This window comes from Ostrea edulis, chromosome 3 (assembly GCF_947568905.1).
Source record: "Ostrea edulis chromosome 3, xbOstEdul1.1, whole genome shotgun sequence".
Classification (NCBI taxonomy): domain Eukaryota; kingdom Metazoa; phylum Mollusca; class Bivalvia; order Ostreida; family Ostreidae; genus Ostrea; species Ostrea edulis.
In genome coordinates this window covers 57,570,621-57,591,885 of record NC_079166.1, presented here as the reverse complement: position 1 = coordinate 57,591,885, position 21,265 = coordinate 57,570,621, and the positions used below count along the sequence as shown (strand labels likewise).

Genomic DNA, 21,265 nt, shown 5'->3' with positions numbered 1-21,265 from the left:
GTTGTAGACAACATGCATCAATGGGATGATAATGAACAGTGGTTTTTCCATCCTTTCTTCAGGTTAATTTATTTTTGTTCTTGCGAACCACGCCAGTCATTAATACATCTATAGTAAAGGCCACGGTGCGGCATAATGATGATCTGCGAAGTTCCTGGTACAATAAGCTAGTATTTACAATCGCTGCAGTGATTGGTACCGTCCTACATTCAGATTTCCATCAGTGGGTTCTTATAATGTCACTTTACTTGATCTGAATGATGAAGAATATCAATCACTGAGAATAGGATAAATACCAGAGGTGGGATCAGGAGAAGTAAGCAGCAACTGTTCAACGGTCACACCCTCCGTGAGCCATATATCTTGATCAAGTAAAAGGAGTAATCCGCAGTCAAAATGAGTATGTAAAGAACGGCGTAACAATTGGTATGAAACATGTTAGACAGCATTCGATCCAATGATGGTTTGTACTTACAAATTATATTAGCACAAGGACCATTGAATTTACGAAATGCTGACTTTAAACGAGACTGTTGAAACCCATGTAACATCCACTTATTTGTCAGTAGTCCGTCTCAATTTAAAAATTGGTCATACACAGAACATGCCCTCGCGTATCGAATGAGTTGAGAGACATAAACATCACATGCAGGTGATAATGGAATATTGCTATACAAATATGAGGAGTTTGTCATAAAGTTTTGTTAGTTTGCCGTTGACATCTATGATCACTAAAATATCCAAATATGAAGCAGGAATAGAAGACTGTGGTGTCTTTTATTTTGAGTTCACTGGGATATATCGAATCAACATACAAATGAAAGTGAGTTAACACGTATCGAGTTGAAGGCCACAGCAAAATAATAATTATTCTTATTATGTAAAAGCCGTATCGAGTTGAAGGCCACAGCAAAATAATAATTATTCTTCTCATGTAAAAGCTTTTGCTTAAAGTCTGCCTTATAAGAATGCAAAAACAGGCAAGCTAATAATGGGACACAACTTGTGCCCATGGCTATTCCAACAGACTGTGAGAAAGCCTGATCATGAAAAACTACTTGGATATTGTCAATGAGGAAATCATGCATGTTTTGATATAAACTTCAGAGTACCTGTGCGTAGAATCAGAGTCACTGTGGTGTTTGACAAAGTAATCTTTTGGATGATCGAGATATTAGAGCCGACTACTGGTAATGCCCATGATGTCAAATAGATATGTGAAAATGAAATCGTATTTCTGCAGACGGAATCAAGAGTCAATATATTTTAGAAGAAGTTTTAATTTAGTATGAATTTATATATAACTACATGTTACTCTTTTGTCTTATTGCTAACGAAAGGACACACTATCAATTAAAACACTTCTTTCTAGGTGACCTCCATTGTCCGAGATGTCAATGGTAGCGGCAATTGATGATCTCCTGGAGGATAATAATGATGTAACTGGATGAGTTAAATTTTGCACGTCAGTATTTACAACTTCTGGGGTAGGATGATCGTCTTTTTGTGCCACCTTTCCTCTTCCAATACCTCTCTGAAACCTCGTTTTCTTGCCTTTCTTTTTACGCCCTCCGCTTGTACCACCCCGAGTTTGTATATCGTCTTGTTGGACCATCTTACTTTTCGGAATACCAACACCTGTTGCTGTTTGATCTAGATTTGTCGATCTCTCTAAATTGGCATGGTTAAGTTTTTTCTTAGTTTTACTTTCATTCCTGACCGTTTCTATGGTGTCTATTTCCCGCGATGCACTGGATAATCTCAGTAACGTTCTGCTCTGATGACGCTCTTTAGCTCTGAGGAAAAGCGCATGCTCACGAGTAATGGCCCTTGGATTATCCAAATCATTCGTTTTAAGTTTTAAATCGTGTCTTAAAGGAGGAAGAGCTTGGAATTTGGAATGGTCAGCGAGATTTACTTGAAATATGGGGTTAATCTCACTGTCAGTGTCCTCCACGTCACCTTTGACCTGAAGAAAAAAATATGAATTTGATATTATAAATGTACATTGTATCTACAATCTAACAACTCCTGAAAAAAATATTTTATTTCAAGAAGCCTGGGGAAATTCTAATATTTTAATTGAAATGTCGATCAGATCAAATTGTCACGATCAGTTTGACGTTTCTGGAAAGAAAACTTGCAGCATTTTGATACACGTGTTTAGATTATAAGAGAGGTGTATTTTTTGGCATTGCAATTAATACGCCATACATTAGCCAATAGATGCATTATCATAACTGCATGTAATAAAAAATTTAATAACGAACAAAAACCAAGCACAATCTACTGGTATCCTGAGATGTTCAAATATGTCAAGGATGTACAGTGTATGAATATTCGATCAATCAAAATTAGACAACACATTCGGATAAATAACTGCTAAGACACAGGATTGAAATACATTAAAGCGATCATATAGCTTATATCAATATATACACATGTATATATTTTTGTGTCAGCCAAAAAGAAACGCATGTGGTAATGCACGTTAAGCCCAAATTTTACGATATTCAGTCTTTATCTTAAAAATAGTAAATTTCAGAAAATCAAATGGGACTGACAGACAGACTGACGGACAGACGGTGAGGAAAGTTGTAGTCCCCTTCGATTTCATCAGTAAGTAACAAATATAAAAAAGAAACATTTTATGGAGCGCCAAATCAATATAGACGCAACTAATTCAAGATATCAATAATTCAATTGCGTGCAATAATTCAATTGAATTTGCGCAATTGATGCGCGCATCAACTGAATCATTGCGTGCACTAATTAATTTGATGTGAGCATCAATTGAATTTTTGTGGGCAATAATTCTTTGATGCGCGCATCAGTTCAATTATTGCGAGCAATTATTGAATTAATACTCGCATCAATTGAAATATTGCGCGCAATAATTGATTTCATGCGTTCTCATCAATTCAATTGATGCGCGTATCAATGAGATAGAATTATTGCTCGCAAAATTTAATGTGGAGCTCTGTATGAATGATTTCATAATCTCTTTAATTTGTTTGAAGATAACTTTAATTATTTACAACAATTCATAAAAAATTAATGCACTTATCTATTCTTTTAAACAGACAAAAAAATTCAGTAAAATGAGATCATTAATTTAATTGTGGATATGTTGAATTGGAGATATCATTGAATTGATGCGCACATTATAACAGTTATAATGAACAATAATTCAATTGCTTTTATTTTATACAATCATCAGAACTAAATGAGGTGCAAATTGTACGTATAATTGCGTGCGATATTGCTACATGTAATTATCTAGATACAAATTAATAGAATACTTGCTCAATCAACAGGTGGTTTGAACTATAATCAAAATCATTAACAAGGGCACACAAATAAGAAGTTCGGGGATCGTTAAGATATATTGAGAAGGTGCGCATTGGGGTCAAGGAATGGTCGAAGTTGTATACTCATCTCGTCAGATATTCAACACTGGAGTGAGGACGTCTTTTGTGGGTAGGCTTGAGTGGTTGCATTGGGAATGTATGTATATGTATGTATATTGAAATGTTTGTTATTTTCACTTCAATAAGTTCTCCAATTCTCGCCAGTGATAGCTGAAAAGCCGAGGGGTTCGTTTGAATACATATGAAATATCACAAAGCCGATGGAGTATACTGGACTAGTTTCTTTAATTCTTCAGGGGTATAAAGAAATTTATTACATTATACCCCTGAAGAATGAAAGAAACTAGTCCAGTATACTCAACTGGCTTTGATAATAATACTACTTGTGTAGATTTACTATACTTATTCCTGGATAATATATATTTTCACAAAGTCCATTTCTCATATATATATATTATCAATAACTTTGAAGACTTATGAAATAAAAATGATTAATTTGTATCACTTCCTGGCACGGGCTGGAGAGGACAATCATCAGTCTACTGGTTCTTACACCGTGAAAGTAAACATTGCTACATGTAATTTCGGTCCATCTCTTTGTATGGACAAGACTGGTCCGTTGGATTAGGGCTCGCTCCAAGATCAAATAAAATCACCAGAAATCAACATTTTCACAGTATATCCTCAGGATTATATAAACTCGTAATACAGTAATATGAATTTGATTTTATGGCGAGTTGGAAGGCGTGTGGTTGTCCATGGTAAACCTACCTCTTTTTTCCCGCAGCAGCATTCCTTGATTCTATCTTTGTAGAAGAGTAGCAACGTCACTACTGCAAAAACCACCACCAGTAACACAACGGGGATAACATATATGGCTGAAAATTAAAAAAGTTATCGACCAGTGACACAGCAAGTAAGTCAAAAGTACTCCGTGGAAAATTTGAATATAGCAGCATGTATTGCCAAAAATAATAAAGACTAAAAAATGAAGCGATGTAATTCTATAACCAGTGACAGGGGCTAGATTCACAAAACTCTCTTACGACTAAGATCTGTCTTCAGATCAAAATTTGTCATAAGATGCATCATAGCTGTTTCACAAAACTTTCATATCTTATGATAATCTTAAGATAGTTAGAAATCTTAAGACATCCAGATACTTGTCCAAGTCCATACTGCTGTTTTGCTAAGAAATAGGTAGTTATTCGGAAGGAACGTGGTTTCAGGAACAAAAACCATCTATTAGACTACATGTATATGGAGGGTGTGGACATCATTGATAAACTTCGTATACCGCGACATGTGATCTTTGTGATAAATTCATTTTTCGTTCAGAATATTCCACAGACAGCTTTTTTCTACTTTTGACATAATATGTTGAATTTACTGCATTAGCTTTCCCCAAGTTTCCTTCATATCATTGGAAACTGCAGTGGACTTTTGTTTTGAAAACAAATGCCTTTTCTTTTCTCCACCTCGTCAGTTAATACTTATATTCAGCAGCTGAACAATTTGGACATCGTTTCATAAACATCTTAGATCTATCTGAACGCACGGACTTCGCAGCAGTGAGCACAAGTAAATACATTCGAATGCCATTCATTAATTGTTTGTAGATACAAAAGCAGTGTTGGATAAATCTATTTCTTCACATTTTTATCTTTTTGGTAGTTATTGTACTTTTTCATATCATTCAGTTATTGGCTTTTCACGTATGAACGCTTTTGCGCCCAGTATATACAAATATGTAGTCGAACACTCGTTTTGTTCAATCAATGCGACGTTCGTTATGAATTTACACATGTATTTCCCGTGTCTTTGGTTTCCCCTACCCACTCACACCCTCATTTATGGAATATCTTCTTTTGTATTTAGTATATTATGTTGTTAAATTCTAACAATCTTAAGATTATACCTTAAGATAGGACAGTTTTGTGAAACATCTATGATATGATCTTATAACAAATTGTGGTCTGACTCTTAAGACAGATCTTGGTCGGAAAATAGCTTTGTGAAACTGGCCCTAAAATGACACGGATCATCTTTTTAAAGATGTGCGTGTGTGTGGGGTGGGGGTGGGGGTGGGGGTGGGGGGCTTCTCAACTCAAAAGATATTGACAAGCAAAACTAGAAATAATAAACAAAGAAAACAAACACACATGTATATACCCCAAAGTGTTTATGACCAATCTTCAATATCCTAATACTGCTATTCGTGTTTGGGGGAGTGATTTTGAAGTCTTCAGCTGTGTATGCCTTAACAAAAAGTTTTGTCCCAAGACTTTGTTTTCTTAATCGTGTGGGTGTGTGTGCGAAGTCTTGTTGCTAGCACCCTCTGGCGATAGCATATATACGTTATAGTCTCGTGCAACCATCGCTCTGCTTTTCCCGTAAATATCCGAAGACCAGAGAGTCTGGTAAAGATACGCGATAACGTTTGTAACGCCAGAACAAGGCTCACCAAAATTTCGGTATTTAATTTGATTGCTTGATTCAACACACCTTCAAAATAACGACTACCGAAGAAATTTGTAATAGATTGAAATTGCCGTTTAAGCTTAAGGATTTACAACTAGAGTATTTATAAAAACTATTGTAAAAGGAAAGGATTTATTTGCTGTTTTACCGACGGAAAATGGTAAAATCGTTTTATTAAAATTACTTTAGGAGGCAAAAGTGAAAGTACAATTTCCAGCTGACAAAGAGCGTATTTTTTCTTATTGTACATGTAGTAGTGATTTTCCCATTAGTATCACTATTGAAGGATCAACTAATTAGCATCAAATTTCGGAATTGACTGTTTATGTCAGAGAGAATCCAACGGAAACTAAATGAGCGCTCCCTAGCGGTAACAGTTATTATCTCGTGTCTTTATCAGACTCTCTGCTTGCCGGAGATCTACGGAGACAGCCGAGTGCCTGGTTGAACGAGACTAATATACGTTAGTGTTTTTGCAGCTAATGCACATGCTTGTGCGCCATAGTGCGGCATTCTGGGGAATATGTAGAACAGAAGTCATGAATCTTAGTTTACATTTAAATCTCTGATGTTTAAAACTTTTTTACACGAGTAATAAAATTGTGTTAAAAACAAGGATTTACAGTAAGCTATTCGATTTTGCGAACTAATTATACAGCACACGGGTTCCACATAATGATATAATTACTGACACAATTAAGTAGCCTAAAAATATCTTTAATTGTTTTACATGATTACATCATTTATAAAGGTTATAGTTCTGTTGTTTTAAATAAAACTACAAAATTAGATATAATTGATAAAGCTAGTCCTCAGATTTTCACTTTCCTATGACGATGCGCAGGAAAATTTCTGTTCTCGACAGTTGTTGTAAAGTCACGTGGGAAATATTCTTCCTTCGCATTGACCGACTTTTTTGAGAAAGCAAAGCAATTTTTCGGATCTTTCCGTGACATTGATCTGGAAAAAATACGTCCATAAGGAATTTGAAGGCATCCGATGTTTCGCTGCTCTAGTGCAACAGACAAATCCTCTAACAACAGACCCCTCCCCTTCACTACAGATCCCTCCCCTGACAACAGACCCCTTCCCCTGAATATTTTATGTGTTTTGATTTTATGTTTTTCGTAACTGTAGAATGTCATTAACGCTTCAAGTAAATTTTTACTGTATATGCAATACACTATAAGCTGTTGCACTAGCAAAGGCGAGGCAGTTCCTATATATGCGTGCTTGTGGTTTTGATTTATAAATGATTAATGTTCATTTGAACTGGTGAATAAGAAAATAAAATATAGAATACTGTTTTTAAAGTCAGGCTATAGCAGACCAACAGAGGTAACGATAATTTTCATAAAGCCCATTATCAACAATTGATTAAACTGAAATATATTTATCATTATTTAGTTGAATAACTTACGAGTTGAATCACTGGGTCCGGAAGTGACGTCGGTATCTGAAGCTGTGAAGTAGTCTTCAGTACTAATCCATGTTAATGTTGTAAACTCGGGTGTCATGTCAGAGGTATCTAGAATACATAAGAAAAGCTAAACCCTATAATTCCCCTCTCCCCATTTCTTATTTACAGATTTTATCCCGTGGGGATTCGGATTAGAAGAGGTCCTCAGTACCCCTTGCTTGTCGTAAAAGGCGACTAAATGGGGTGGTCCTTCGGATGAGACCGCAAAAACCGAGGCCCGTGTCACAGCAGGTGTGGCACGATAAAATAAAGATCCCTCCCTGCTCAAAGGTCGTAAGCGCCGAGCATAGGCCTAAATTTTGCAGCCCTTCACCGGCAGTGGTGACGTCTCCATGAGTGAAATATTCTCGAGAGGGACGTAAAACAACATTTAATCAATCAATATTTACAGATTTGTATCTTTCATCGAAATTACTTTGAAACAAGAGATATTTCGGTTTTGGTACATACTTGGAGTTGAAACGTTCAAATCAGTCGTCGAATCTGTCGAAAGTAAGGTAACATTTCCGTACAAAGTTGTATTAGCATCAAGTACACTAGAAGTGAGGTTTGAAGTCTCTGTTGAAAATGTTGTGTCATCAGTCGTTAGTGTTGTTGAAATTTCTGTTGAAGACAAACTCGAGATTTCTGTTGACGTTTCCGTGGAGGAGTAAATAATTTCTGTTGAAGACAAACTCGAGATTTCTGTTGACGTTTCCGTGGAGGAGTAAATGGAGGATTCTGCTGACAAAGAAGATGAAGTTGAAACTTCTGTTGCTGATGATGAATTGGTTAGAGTAGTAGACTGTGTTGTGGACACTGTGCTGGTCAGTCCTCCCTCTGTAGGACAGGACGTCAGGCTGCTGGGATTCACAGACGACACAGAAAGAGCTGATGTCCCACAGGAAAGGGTGATCTGTCCTGTTGGGTTTAGTCCTAAATAACAACAGAGATTCTCAACTGTATGAAATTGCTCCAACTGGAACAACATTAATAAAGCCGATAAATATTCTTAGGAGGAAAACCCGTGATACATTTCTTTTTATCTGGCCTGTGCAAATTTCATCATTTAAAATTAAATTGGTGTGTTTTTTCATTTATTTAAACCCACACTCTTACACAGATGGGGTTACCAGGAGGTCACGCAAACCAAGTTAAGTGCATTCTCCTCAAGTCAGTGCACATCAATACCTTGTATTTGAATAAAAAACTTCCCACCACTTGTCCCGAGGTTATTGACGAAGTTTATGGTGATGAAATGACCCGAGCTGGTGTAGATGACCTTCGGTAATAAGTCGTTGTTGCTGGTACAGTCCAGGGTAAGAGAAGAGCTGCCGTCAGTGATGTCCAGAGACTGTTGGCAGGAACCGGCGTCTCTAAAACTGTCAAAAGTTACATGGATCAAATAATGATGGCGTGCATTTATTACACGCAGCGAATGTAATTCAACATGACATTTTTCTTATGATGATTATTGCATCGCATTAAAATTAGTAAGTTACTGAGGAAAATTTGAATATTTCGCAATGTTTATTCTTATGTCTAGTAGGCATATGTTACGCTGTATATTGTAGGAGGTTGAATGACGTATGCAGGGGCGGATCCAGGATTGCGGTTACGGGAGCGCCACTTTATGAGGCAGGGGGTCTGGGGGTTGCCCTGAGGTGGGGGCTAGGGGGCGAAGCTATTTTCTATTATTTTCATTAAGATGAAATTAATGAAATGACGCAAATTTTAAGGGTTTTTGGAAAAAATTAAGTTCTCCCAATACAGTAATTCAAGAAATCAAAAGACTTTGTCATTTATTCTCCTTTAGTGGAAGAAATTATTGCTTTTTTTATCGTTTAGAACATTTTTCTAAACAAGATACCACGATTTACCTAAAATTTGAAAATTTTACGGGGGGAGGGGGCGCTGGCTGCGCTCCTCCTTAAATCTGCCACTGGTATACATCACGCGTTTCCCTATATCGTGGCACGTTTCCTCCAAAACTAACTTCATTTGTGTTGCTGTTAGCGTGGTCAGTTTGATGACGGTTACAGTCTGACTGTCCAGCTTCTCCAAAACACACCCATGTGATCAAATACGCGACAGTAACTGGCTAATTGAGGTTATCAGGGGTAATTGAATATCAGGGAAAATTTGTAGATTGCATAACCAGACAACAGCAACCCACCTTTGAAAAAATTTCTGGATCCGCCCTTGTCTTATGAACTTCCTGCTGAATGAACTTTGGGATGTTTAATAATTGTAGTTCTCTTCATGATTTTGATATACGACTTGATTGTTTGAAACCTGGCCACTAACACTGGGAGTAACAAATCAAAGACATAAATAACATGTTATAAATCTACCATCGTCGGAAACCCACGGTTGATTACGCTTCGTTCCTCTCTCCATCACCCGTGGGTCCATTCATTCCTACTCGCTCGTTCTCATGAATAAATATTTTAAAATATCGTCCAATCAAAGTAATCGTTATAGTAATGGAACTCTTCTGTTTTTAAAGGTAGCACTAACTTAATTTTGCTATCACAGCAATTGTATACCTAAATTGGGACAAATTCGCTTAGTGAGAGCCCAATCAAATTGCCTAATTAATTATTCATGAGAACGAGCGAGTAGGAATGAATGGACCCACGGGTGATGGAGAGAGTAACGAAGCGCAATTAACCGTGGGTTTCCAACAATGTAAATTTACATGTCTCTGATCAAAGTAACTCGTTTGAATTAAACAGAGTTATACCGAGTTGCATTTGATTTAAAAGTCGCGGCATATAACTGCCGTGGATATCGTATTGGTTGCCTCGCAAATTATTCAATTTCAAACAATAAAATTTGAATTATCCTTCTTAGCTAAATGTCATATTGGTGAATAGCCAATTTTTATTTACCCTACTAAATGTAATTAAGAGATCATAGTTCATTATTAAATTTTCATACAAGTTTATGGGTTGTCTCATCCTAAGGTATTATTGTAGTTGATTACAACTGATAAAAAAAAAAAATGCAAATGCTAAAGATTACAAAATTAAAAAAAAGCCTACCGGTACATACGGCATTAGGATTTTTCTTCAGCCTAAGATGGCGGACAACGGACATAACTTGTTGCGCGTATTAATGTAATGTTTGGGAGAATAATGTTAACAGGTTAGCTGTCATGTTGAATTAATTCTAATACTATCGGTTACCGTAATAATTCACAACAAATTACTTTAGATCAAGAGCTGTAATTTGAACAGTTGTGTTACAAGACAACTCCACAGAACAGGAGCAGGAAGTGCTTGCTGACGTCATTTCCGATGGATAGCCAGTGTTCCAGAAAAAGGCAGGAGAATCTGTTGTAGTTAGGTCTGAACAAGGGTCTACTGCTTGGTCTACAAATATCAGATTAAAACCTTGCTGCTTTAAGGATCATTCTTGTTTGTTCTATAAACGAACTCTCAGATAAACATACATTGTACATGTAACTGCCCCAAGTGAAGAAATATTTCATATAAAGCACAGAAAATGTTTGGATACCCACTTCCGCCCCTACTCGGGGTTGAACTTACGACCTGCGGAACCGAATCATGTGACCAGCGTGTTAGACCGCTTGACCATCAAAGCAAGGAAAAAACGATTGAATTCTCGCCACACTGGTCACATGCTACACGGCCATTGGGAATAGAAATGGGATACAGTTATCTATCATAAATTTAAAAGGATCATGCAAGATACACATTGCATTTGACATATTTATATATATATAGCACCGAAAGAGCAATGAACTTCTTTTAAAAATAGACACAACTGCCTCAAGTGAAGAAATATTAAATGTAAAACACAGAAAATTTTCCTTAATTTTATTTGTTGAAGTTTAACAAAACAAACGTAAACTTGAATGTTTTACTTTGATCAAACTTCAAATTCCTAAATCGTAAGAAAGGGGGAAGGTGAACGTTTTTCCTTTCATGAATGCGCAATTCATCAAAACGAATTTACATTCTTACCATTTCATACAAATGTATAAAAAATAAATGGGGAATCACCCAATATATCTAGCTTTGCATGTGGATATGTAAATAATGAGAAATGTTCAAATATTGCCCCCCCCCCCCCCCCCCCGATATTCTGCATGCCAGATCTATTCTTCTATACGTAGTGTTGAATGACCTTTGTCCACAGTACGTGTATGTACAATGTACGTACATCTTTATGTATTTCTTCAGATCACACAACGTACAATGTATGCATATATGTATGTACGTATGTACATTGTGTGTATGACACCAAGACAATGTATGTACAGTGTATGTTTGTATTTATTCAGATCACAGGATGCATGTACACTGTACGCATGTATTTCTACAGATCACACAATGTATGTACACTGTACGTATGTATTTATACAGATCACACGATGTATGTACACTGTACGTATATATTTATACAGATCAAACAATGCATGTACACTGTACGTATGTATTTATACAGATCACACAATGTATGTACATTGTACGCATGTATTTATACAGATCACACATGTATGTACACTGTATGTATGTATTTATACAGATCACACAATGTATGTACACTGTACGTATATATTTATACAGATCACACAATATATGTACACTGTATGTATTTATTTATTCAGATCCAACAAATTTATTACAGTACACTGTACGTATGTATTTATTCAGATCGCACAATGTATGTACACTGTATGTATGTATTTATACAGATCACACAATGTATGTACACTGTACGTATATATTTATACAGATTACAGGATGTATGTTCACTGTACGTATGTATTTATTCAGAGCACACAATGTATGTACACTGTACGTATGTATTTATTCAGATCACACAATGTATGTACACTGTACGTATGTATTTATACAGATCCCACAATGTATGTACACTGTACGTATGTATTTCTTCAGATCACACAATGTATGTACACTGTATGTATGTATTTATACAGATCCCACAATGTATGTACACTGTATGTATGTATTTATACAGATCCCACAATGTATGTACACTGTACGTATGTATTTATACAGATCACACAATGTATGTACACTGTACGTATGTATTTATACAGATCACACAATGTATGTACACTGTACGTATGTATTTATACAGATCACACGATGTATGTACACTGTACGTATGTATTTATACAGATCACACAATGTATGTACACTGTACGTATGTATTTATACAGATCACACGATGTATGTACACTGTACGTATGTATTTATGCAGATTGCACAATGTATCATGTATTACCTGAAATACAGTAATAGTCCATCTTCATGTAATGCGTTCTTTCAATATACAAAGTCGCGTCACACTGAGAAGGCAGGTCTATCCAGGACACCTGTATAAGACATGATGATTTTCCGTTGCAGGTTTGATAGTAAGTCCGGTATGATCCAGAATCATACAGGTACGTACAGTCATTGACGTCATACTGACAACAGGTGGCATTAATGGGTCCTGTCTGCTGCTGGGGACACCCGGACGACTTGTATTTGGATAAAGTGTAGACTGCTCTCACCGCGATCTTCTCAGTGCCAGGACACGAGGGCTGCAGAAAGTTATCCAACCCAGTTATTCCGTAGCAAGCGGTATCAGACTTCAATTCTAATGTGACTCCGCTATCTGTCAAAGATAAACTTCAATAAGAATCCAATTAGGGTTAAACACCTCGCTTCAGATGACAAAAATGCATCAGAAATAATGAAATTTAAGAATGAAATAGATTATTTGGGATTTTTAGTCTTGTGGAGAAACAAACACATGTACTGACGATGTGACTGTTACATAATGAATGGCAACCTATCCTTATTTAATGCATTCACACATGTAGGCCTACATGTATATCTTGTTTTTATTAAATGAAATGATGAATAAAAATGTTTCGTGATGTATATTGTGTAGAATTAGTAAATAATACGCAGACTCATTCAACACATTTTAATTTTATATATTTTACAACAGGCTCCTTAAGAATTAGTATTTTCCATTAGAGCTTAAGGAAGAGAAGAATTATCCTGAAATCAGGTAAAACTACTGCAGAAGAATTTCCCAAGAAAATTGGGCCAAAATATCCAACATGGACACCTTTTTGGTTTTGACATGCTCTCTATAAAATGAAATCACTCCATAAACCTTATGATGTTTTATCGTTGATATAAAGGAAAGTCCCGTAGGGATCTCGGTTAGAATAGGTCCTCAGTACCCCTTGCTTATCGTAGGAGGCGACTAAATGGCATTGGGCGGTCTTTCGATTGGGATCGCAAAAACCGAGGCCCCGTGTCACAACAGGTGTGGTACAATAAAGATCCCTCCCTGCTCAAAGGCCGTAAGCGCCGAGCATAGGCCTAAATTTTGCAGCCCTTCACCGGCAATGGTGACGTCTCCATATGAGGGGAGAATTTTCGAGAGGGACGTTAAACAATATCCGACCAATTAATTTACCGAGGAAAGAAAACAGTTTCGTCTCCCAGAATTGCTATACATGTGTCATATTATAATTTATTTGTAATTTACTGGATAGGTGTAAATGCAAATTCTATAATACGACACGTGTAACGAGGCATTGTGCACTATATGAATAATGCAAGTAGTATATGAACTCAGCAGTTTAATATTAAATAAGACACGCAAAGTGTATTTTAATCATGAACTTAAGAGGGCAAATATCTAGACCGATGCATATTCAATGCACTCAAATCGTTCAACTACGGAAATCTGCCGAGACATACATTTTACACGTTGTCACGTAGATTGTTGACTATGTTCAAGTCAAGTACATACAATTTGAGAAGATGATGTTATCATCTTTTCCATTATTTGTAAGCTCACTATATTAACTTACCCATGTAACTAAGCGTACAAACCAACAGCATCAACAGTCCAGTTTCTCCCGGGCACAAATTCATTTCTTTCGCGGCTTGACCATAAAATTACCCCTAGGGAACTCTTGGCAAAAGCCTCCACCTTCAATTAGTTTGTGTTCATTAGTGTATTGTCGTCCTTGTATCACAAAAAGGATCTGTTTTGGTTAATCAGTAATCTTTGCATCTACAGCGCTTGACAGACCCACACTATAAAATGCATTGCAGTCAGTTATAGTCAAGGGCGACTGTCCATTTGTTTCATTTTAATCATCAGGGCATTTAAATAATCGGTATTTAAATTTTATGATTAGGTATCTTGAATGGGATTACAAATCGTTAATTTGCATTGGCAATTTGTGACTGTAGTATTTAAAAATCAAAGAATCGTTGCATTAACAGCTAGAGTTCCTTTTCTTTTGTCGTTAAAACAACAGAATCCAAAGTAAGAATACGAACGCTAACTAGAATAAATGAAAGCATCTGCCTGTATCATCTTAATACGAGTAAAAATATCAAAATTATGGGGAAATATATCGACATTTTCAGATATTTAGTATTACATAATTATGTAACACTACATTAAATGTGTGCAGTGCAACAATGTAAATTATAACAGCAGTAGTACATCTGAATGATTGTTATTTATTTATATTATAACTAATTACTACTTAACCTGTTTGATGTCCCCGGGGCCCTTAACTGGTGAGTAAACATAATTATCATTATTAAGCATATTGTTATTATAATTATCTCGAAATTACGAGACGTTTTCGAAATTTGTCAATTTCCACCAATGCGCTACTAAGAAAGATCTCGACGTTATGAAAAATGAAATTACGAGAAATTATTCTAAAATTTTCAAGAGAAGACATCCCAGTCTCCAAATGATAGCCTACAGTTTTCAAAATTTCCAGCAAGTGATTTCCTCCTTGAATATTGATAGTACAAAGAAAGTTGCAATGATCATCGAAATTTTTTCTTTTCAGTTCCCTCGTTACTAGTCCTAATTATTACGATCTACATCTCGTGCCAAAAGTATGTTAATATTTTTCCGAAGATGGTTGTAAAAAAAATCAATCGATATTTATTGTCAATAAAATCATTTTCTTAAAAATTTACGAATTTACTTATTTTTGTCACAAAGAAGCCGCCTTAGACTATTTTTATCCTATGTAAACCGGGAGTAGTCATAATTTCTGCTAATTTTACATTGTCAATGTGGGACGAAAGGACTGAGAATTTACCATTGATGAATAGAAAAGTGTTATTTCACTGAACGTAGATTGAAAGCGGCAAAGGTGGCAGAAAGTTTGGACACGATTTGAGCTGAAAATTTTCATTTTATATTTTCATTTTTATTGTTTACAATGCTTAAAGGAAGTGAACATGAAAATGTGACAAAGGGTTTAGATTTGTCATTTTGATGTATATAATGAATTCTGAAAATCACTAAGATGTAGCTTTCTTCAGTAGGGAGATATTTTATAAAGATTAACTAATCTTTTCAATCCTTGGGAGCTGCCATATTGAAAAAAAATATTACCTCCCTGCTGGGTTATCTCTTAGCATTCACTAGAAGGCAGCACTGATACTGACATCAGTAGGACACATTGTGTGTATTTTTGGCACATTGTAAGCATCAACGTTAAAATGTCATCAGCAGAGATTGAATTAGATATGGGATATCAGGTTGAACCTGATGTTACAGAGGAAGAAATTGTTTCTCAGAATAATGCTTCTTCACCAGCAGTTGATTTTAATGAGAGAGGAATTTTCCTTGATTGATGTGCTTGTCGAAATTGTACAATGTAACTATGTACATTCAAGGGATGTCTTTGTTGTCATGAGTTTGAATATTCTGTGTCAGCTAGATTGCATAAATATACACCAAAAGTGCAGTTCTCTACACCCATATTTTGACACTGTGTGTCGAAGTCCTGTTACAGCTTACATTTATCCATGGATTTAATACGTATCCAGAGAGGGGTCTCAGAGGACCTGGATAACAACTTATTAAACAAGTAAGAAAAACACGAAAATGAAAAATACCTTCTGTATTCACATGTATTAAAATCTTAACACAACATGGCATTTGTGTGTAAACATTTCCAACACATGTGATAGAATACAGTAACAATTCTGTTGCAGACATGCTATCAAGATTTATGGCTTACAGACAGTTTATCAACTAGGTCAAACGCAGTCAGCCTCTTGGGGGAAAATCAGAGTAGTTTTACCCTCATTTAATTGTTGTGACATAAATTAAGGGAACATTTCCTAAAGAGCACTGTAATGATGTAGGATTTCTTTAAAAAACATTAGACTCTGATACAGATTCTAAATATTAGTAAATAAGTATTTTTTAATGTCAATAAAGAATATAATTGTAAATTGAATCTCCAAAATTTATCTGTGGTCTATGTACATAAATTGTTATAAAGTATATAAGTTACATGCCTATTTTGCAATACTTTTATGACACAGTCACCTTAAAGGACACATCGCATGTTTTTAAACTTTTTAATTTTTTCAGCAAAATTAATTCATTTCATGCCTAAAACTACTTTACATGTGTTTTAAATGAAACAGTTTGCGTAGTTTTCGAGTTTGAGCGATGAAATTCAAATCTTGCGATATGCATATTTTCTTTGATATTTTACGCGCCATTATCTGTGACGTCATATGCGACCTCGAGCGAGAAGATGTGAAAACAGTTGAAAGCCATTTCATAAACAGATTAGATTTAATTGACAAACAAACAATTATCACATTAACAGCTTGTAAATAACACTGTATTAGAGTGTTTTGTGCCGTTTAAGGGTGTACTTGCTGTCAGTAGAGAGGATTTGGACTGGTTTTTTTTTTTCAATTTTCGAAGGAAGGTATGAGGGACAAGACGTGAATATTTTTTGTCGGCACAACGACTTTGCCATAAACCCCCCCCCCCCCCCCCCCCAGTAGAATTTGTCCCTGTACTTTTTCAAACAAGCACTTGGACAAAGACGTAGATAAACTGGGAGAAAATTGTTCTATCGAAGCTACGCACTGTTACATATAGGCCTACGGCATATGCTTTCCGTTCTACTCTCGAATTCAATACACACTCGCACCAACTGACCTTCACCTTGTAACAACATATAGGCAGAACTTTACTAGCAGTGTCTACCAACTGGTAGTTTTAAAAAAGAAATTTAAAGATAAAAGATATTTGAACTTTCAATTATAAATAATAAAATATAATATTTCGCGACTTTGAATTGAATTATAATGCTTTCATTTTTTTTTTAAGGAACGCATACGTGTTTACAACAACAGCACTTCCTAAGTAACAACGTGTTGATAACAAAAAATAATGATTAGGCCTAATAAAATTGCTTTAATAAAATAATTTAAAAGTATCGTGATTTTCACAATAAGTTTGATCATCATTATTTTTTTTTTTTCGATATGCACCCGTGACAGTAGGCCTAGTTGTCAATGATATATATTCGTATCATAATTTAGGCCTATCAAACTTCTCCAAAAATAAATTTAATGATAATTGCACTGTTTATTTTAGAAAAGCAACAACGCTAATTACAGTTGTTTACAGAAATGGCATTACCAAATTGTGTTTAGACAGTGATCCCATGTAAACATTATTTACTCGCAAATTTATGCAGATTTCATACTCGCTTTTCTCGCTACATTTGGGTCGCTATTTGTATGCACTGGTGGCTAAAAGATATAAGACTCGGGAAATTTGTCAACATCGAAATAAATGTTATCCATGGTAAATAAATTAGGCCCCTAAAACCCGAGTTTTTAAAAATATCTAACACTACTTTTACAACAAGTTGATCGACGAAGGTCGCATATGACGTCACTGTACCACGTGACTACCTATCTAATTAACTACGCTTTTTGAAAATCGGGGCTTAGATTTAAGTCCGTTTTGTGGCTAATTATCGCAATACTTCAGCGAACGAACTATTACAATATATTTCTATAAGCATAAGGAAGACAAAATGCATATAATTCTGTATACTTTGAAAACACGAGATGTGTCCTAATGAAATTAATTGATATAGAAACTTGAAACATACTGTGTACTGAGTAAGTTCAGAAGTTGGAGGAGCTGGAAATATTTTGTGGGAGTGTTTTCTTCTTTTTCTTAATGTATTGTAATTAGATTTGATTTCAGTTCTTTTTGCTCCAAAACCTTATCCATCAATTGTAATATGAATCCATAAACTTAATCTGCTGTATAACAGTGACCCAGTCAACAGCAATGTGTCTCATCTACGTCAGAGCACAGATGCATACTGGGAAATAATGGATGACCGCCATAAACCTTTAACCTAGAGTGTTCAATTGATCAAATCTCGTAATAGAAACAAGCAAATTAGATTTAGGCCACACTGTTCAGTTTATTATGCAACAAATATATTTTTCAGGTTCACTTCCTTTAACTAAAGTATTTCTTATGGCCAACCAAAATTTATATATCAGTTGTTAAGCTACAAGTGAGATACAGTACTCACAATTCTTCGTTATATGTAAACAAGGCTCGTGCCATGTTTTTGTTTACATGTTCATTGTTTAATGTAAAATAGCATGCTTAACACAAAATGGGATGCGCCAAATACTAAAAACTATTTCATTGTGTCAGAATGAACTTGTAAATTGAAAAAAGGCTTTAAATAAAACTTTTACTCTTATATTTAACCTATGTAAACAAAACATGACAAAGAATTGTGAGCTCTGTAATTCCCATGTACCTGGACAACTGACATTCAATTTTTTTTCTGACCATTAGAAATATCTTAGGTAAGTAATCTGAACATTATAAATAGAAAATTAGAATTTGAAAATTTTCAGCTCAAATCGTATCAATGCAATGTCCTTTTAAAGCGATTTCATGAGCGAGGCAGCGTCGAAAATATACATCGAAGTGGACGACCCCGACAGTTCGCAACCAAACGATATCATGAAGGATCGTGAAAACAGACAAAAGGAAGGGCTTATCGGACATTCCTGAGGAATATAACAGGTTGATGACCAGTGCCAAAACAGTTGCTGGTAGAACGATTCAGCGTGAATCACATCGACAGAAATATTAGAGGAGGACCGTGACAAAACAAAATGGTGGGTGCGGGCACCGGGAAATCGATAGGGATAAAAAAGGTTGGGAACACTTCCCCTACCGCGAGATATTCTCGCTGAAACGTAATTCTTCCTCTTTAGCGAGAGTAAATACTAGTATATCCCGTACAGCCGTGAAAAACACCCGTGGATCTCTTCCTGTTCCACGTGAAAAGAAGAAAAGTGCTAAAACGTCTGAAAATTTTGCAAATATATAAATAAAAACAAAAACACTCATGAAGTGCATTGGATTTCAGCTTCCAATTCCCTCTTACACAGCACCATTGATATGAAATTTCTTGACTGTGTTGTCAATTTTATGGAGACAATTCGCGTCATGTTGAATGTGTGCCGGACTTATTCAGCATATTGCACGGAATTTGCCATTATTTTCAATCAAAACACCAAACCACTTGTTTATGGTAAGGTTTATTTTCTCGCTAAAGAGGGATAATTTCATTTTAGCGAGATCTCGCGATAGGAGATGGGATACTAGTCAATAAACAGAGTACTCCAGAGTGCGCCAGAGTCCTTTAGAGTACGCCAGTAAAATTTCTTAATATAATGTAATCCAATTGTTTACTGACATTTACCTCCAAAAGAATTCTCACAAGGAAGAAAAAGGGTAGTTTCAAGGACGGTCATACAACTTGATCAGAAACCTATATGACCTTACAAACCCAAATAAAATATCGCACGGTTTCTTCACGGATCACTGGATGTGGGCGGAACTCATCTATGGTCATTGTTATTTACCTGGCCAAGAGACCAGGGTGCTGTGTATACTTTTGATGTACACAGGAAGGGTCTCAGGGCCGTCTGCAGTGTTTCTGTGGTCATAGTGTTTGTATAATAGTTGTGTCCCTATGACTAGATGACAGTCTACACCACACCCTCTTTCTCTCTTTTACTCTCAGTCAATGGCTCAATGAATAATTTCTTTTATAAATATAGAACTATCATAAATTTATAATATAAATTATTTCAATGAGTTTTAGAAATTAATGGGCAAATTATTGTTTGATTTCTGATTATGTAATTTATAATACATGTATATTGAGGGGGAAATTACAATCCGGGGTAGCTCTAGCATACAGTTTCTGCAGATGTCACTTCACCTGAGATCTATTGTTAAATGTTTGATTGACAGTCGGCTAACAATTTGGGGGTGTTAACTTAAAGTTCTTGATTTTGGTAAATGTCAAGGCGTTAAGGAATCAATTAAACATACAACAGATGCGCCGAGCTTTCCATAAGCTTTTTTGGCTGCATATCAAAAGTGAGTAGAAAACCACACCATTGAGGGACCTGGAAATGACAATATCCAACAGTGAATGGCTCTCTAGATACACTGTAGCAAAATCCCGCCATACCCGCACAATGATGCAGCTTCAACATAACGTCTCTTTCCGCACAATGATGTACCCTCAACATGATGTCCCTTTATGAAGCCATGACGCTGAATCTGAAATTTAAAGCAAAATCCGCAGCAGAAAAAGTCGTCTTAACCATACAGGAAATTCACCTATACAAAATTTGGGGAGGGTGGGTGGGGATTTTCATGCGACCAACCCACTGGGAAGTTTCAAGCGAAAAGGGGTAGCATGCGCAAAGGGATGCTTACGTCATTTTGAAAGATTAAATGTAAAATTAAAACTCAGTACAACAACCTTTCCGAAATACAAGCAATATTGACATGATAAATTAGTTCGAATCTTAGTCGATAACTTTGTTTATCTTAAATGGATAAACTTTAGTATACCGCTTAAATAAAAAATAAATAAATAAAATAATGAAATTCTAATATAATTGCAATATTTGTCAAAAGTATTTTTCAGCAATATTTGGACCAAACATTAAATTTAGACTTATGGAATCCTGATTCCGTTTATTATTTTGTTATGAGAAAATATTGAGTGACATATTGCATC

At 35.7% G+C, this 21,265-nt stretch overlaps 1 protein-coding gene across 2 annotated transcripts; it reads right to left on the bottom strand.

Moving 5' to 3' along the window:
• Positions 1-1,265: 1,265 nt before the first annotated feature.
• On the bottom strand, positions 1,266-20,880 carry LOC125674966 (uncharacterized). Of its 2 annotated transcripts, none has more exons than XM_048912384.2 (8): positions 20,708-20,880; positions 12,595-12,969; positions 10,526-10,688; positions 8,503-8,693; positions 7,783-8,247; positions 7,273-7,380; positions 4,143-4,249; positions 1,266-1,969 (listed from the first exon to the last, which is right to left on the bottom strand). In XM_048912384.2, exons 1-8 carry the CDS (start codon positions 20,766-20,768, stop codon positions 1,331-1,333), a joined length of 2,109 nt encoding a protein of 702 aa, XP_048768341.2. In that variant the 5' UTR covers positions 20,769-20,880; the 3' UTR covers positions 1,266-1,330. The 2 variants fall into 2 exon arrangements, with proteins under 2 accessions (XP_048768341.2, XP_048768340.2); XM_048912383.2 differs by lacking the exon at positions 20,708-20,880 and adding an exon at positions 14,189-14,344.
• Positions 20,881-21,265: the final 385 nt, after the last annotated feature.

What these genes read in the sequence shown, in the direction of transcription:
- LOC125674966 (XM_048912383.2), bottom strand. Translation starts at nt 14,252, where the DNA reads ATGAATTTGTGCCCGGGAGAAACTGGACTGTTGATGCTGTTGGTTTGT. An exon ending in ATTACAGCTCTTGATCTAAA is followed by an intron (nt 8,694 to 10,525) that starts GTAATTTGTTGT and finishes AACTTTTGACAG; the next exon opens with TTTTAGAGACGCCGGTTCCT. An exon ending in TTTGAACGTTTCAACTCCAA is followed by an intron (nt 7,381 to 7,782) that starts GTATGTACCAAA and finishes TATGTATTCTAG; the next exon opens with ATACCTCTGACATGACACCC.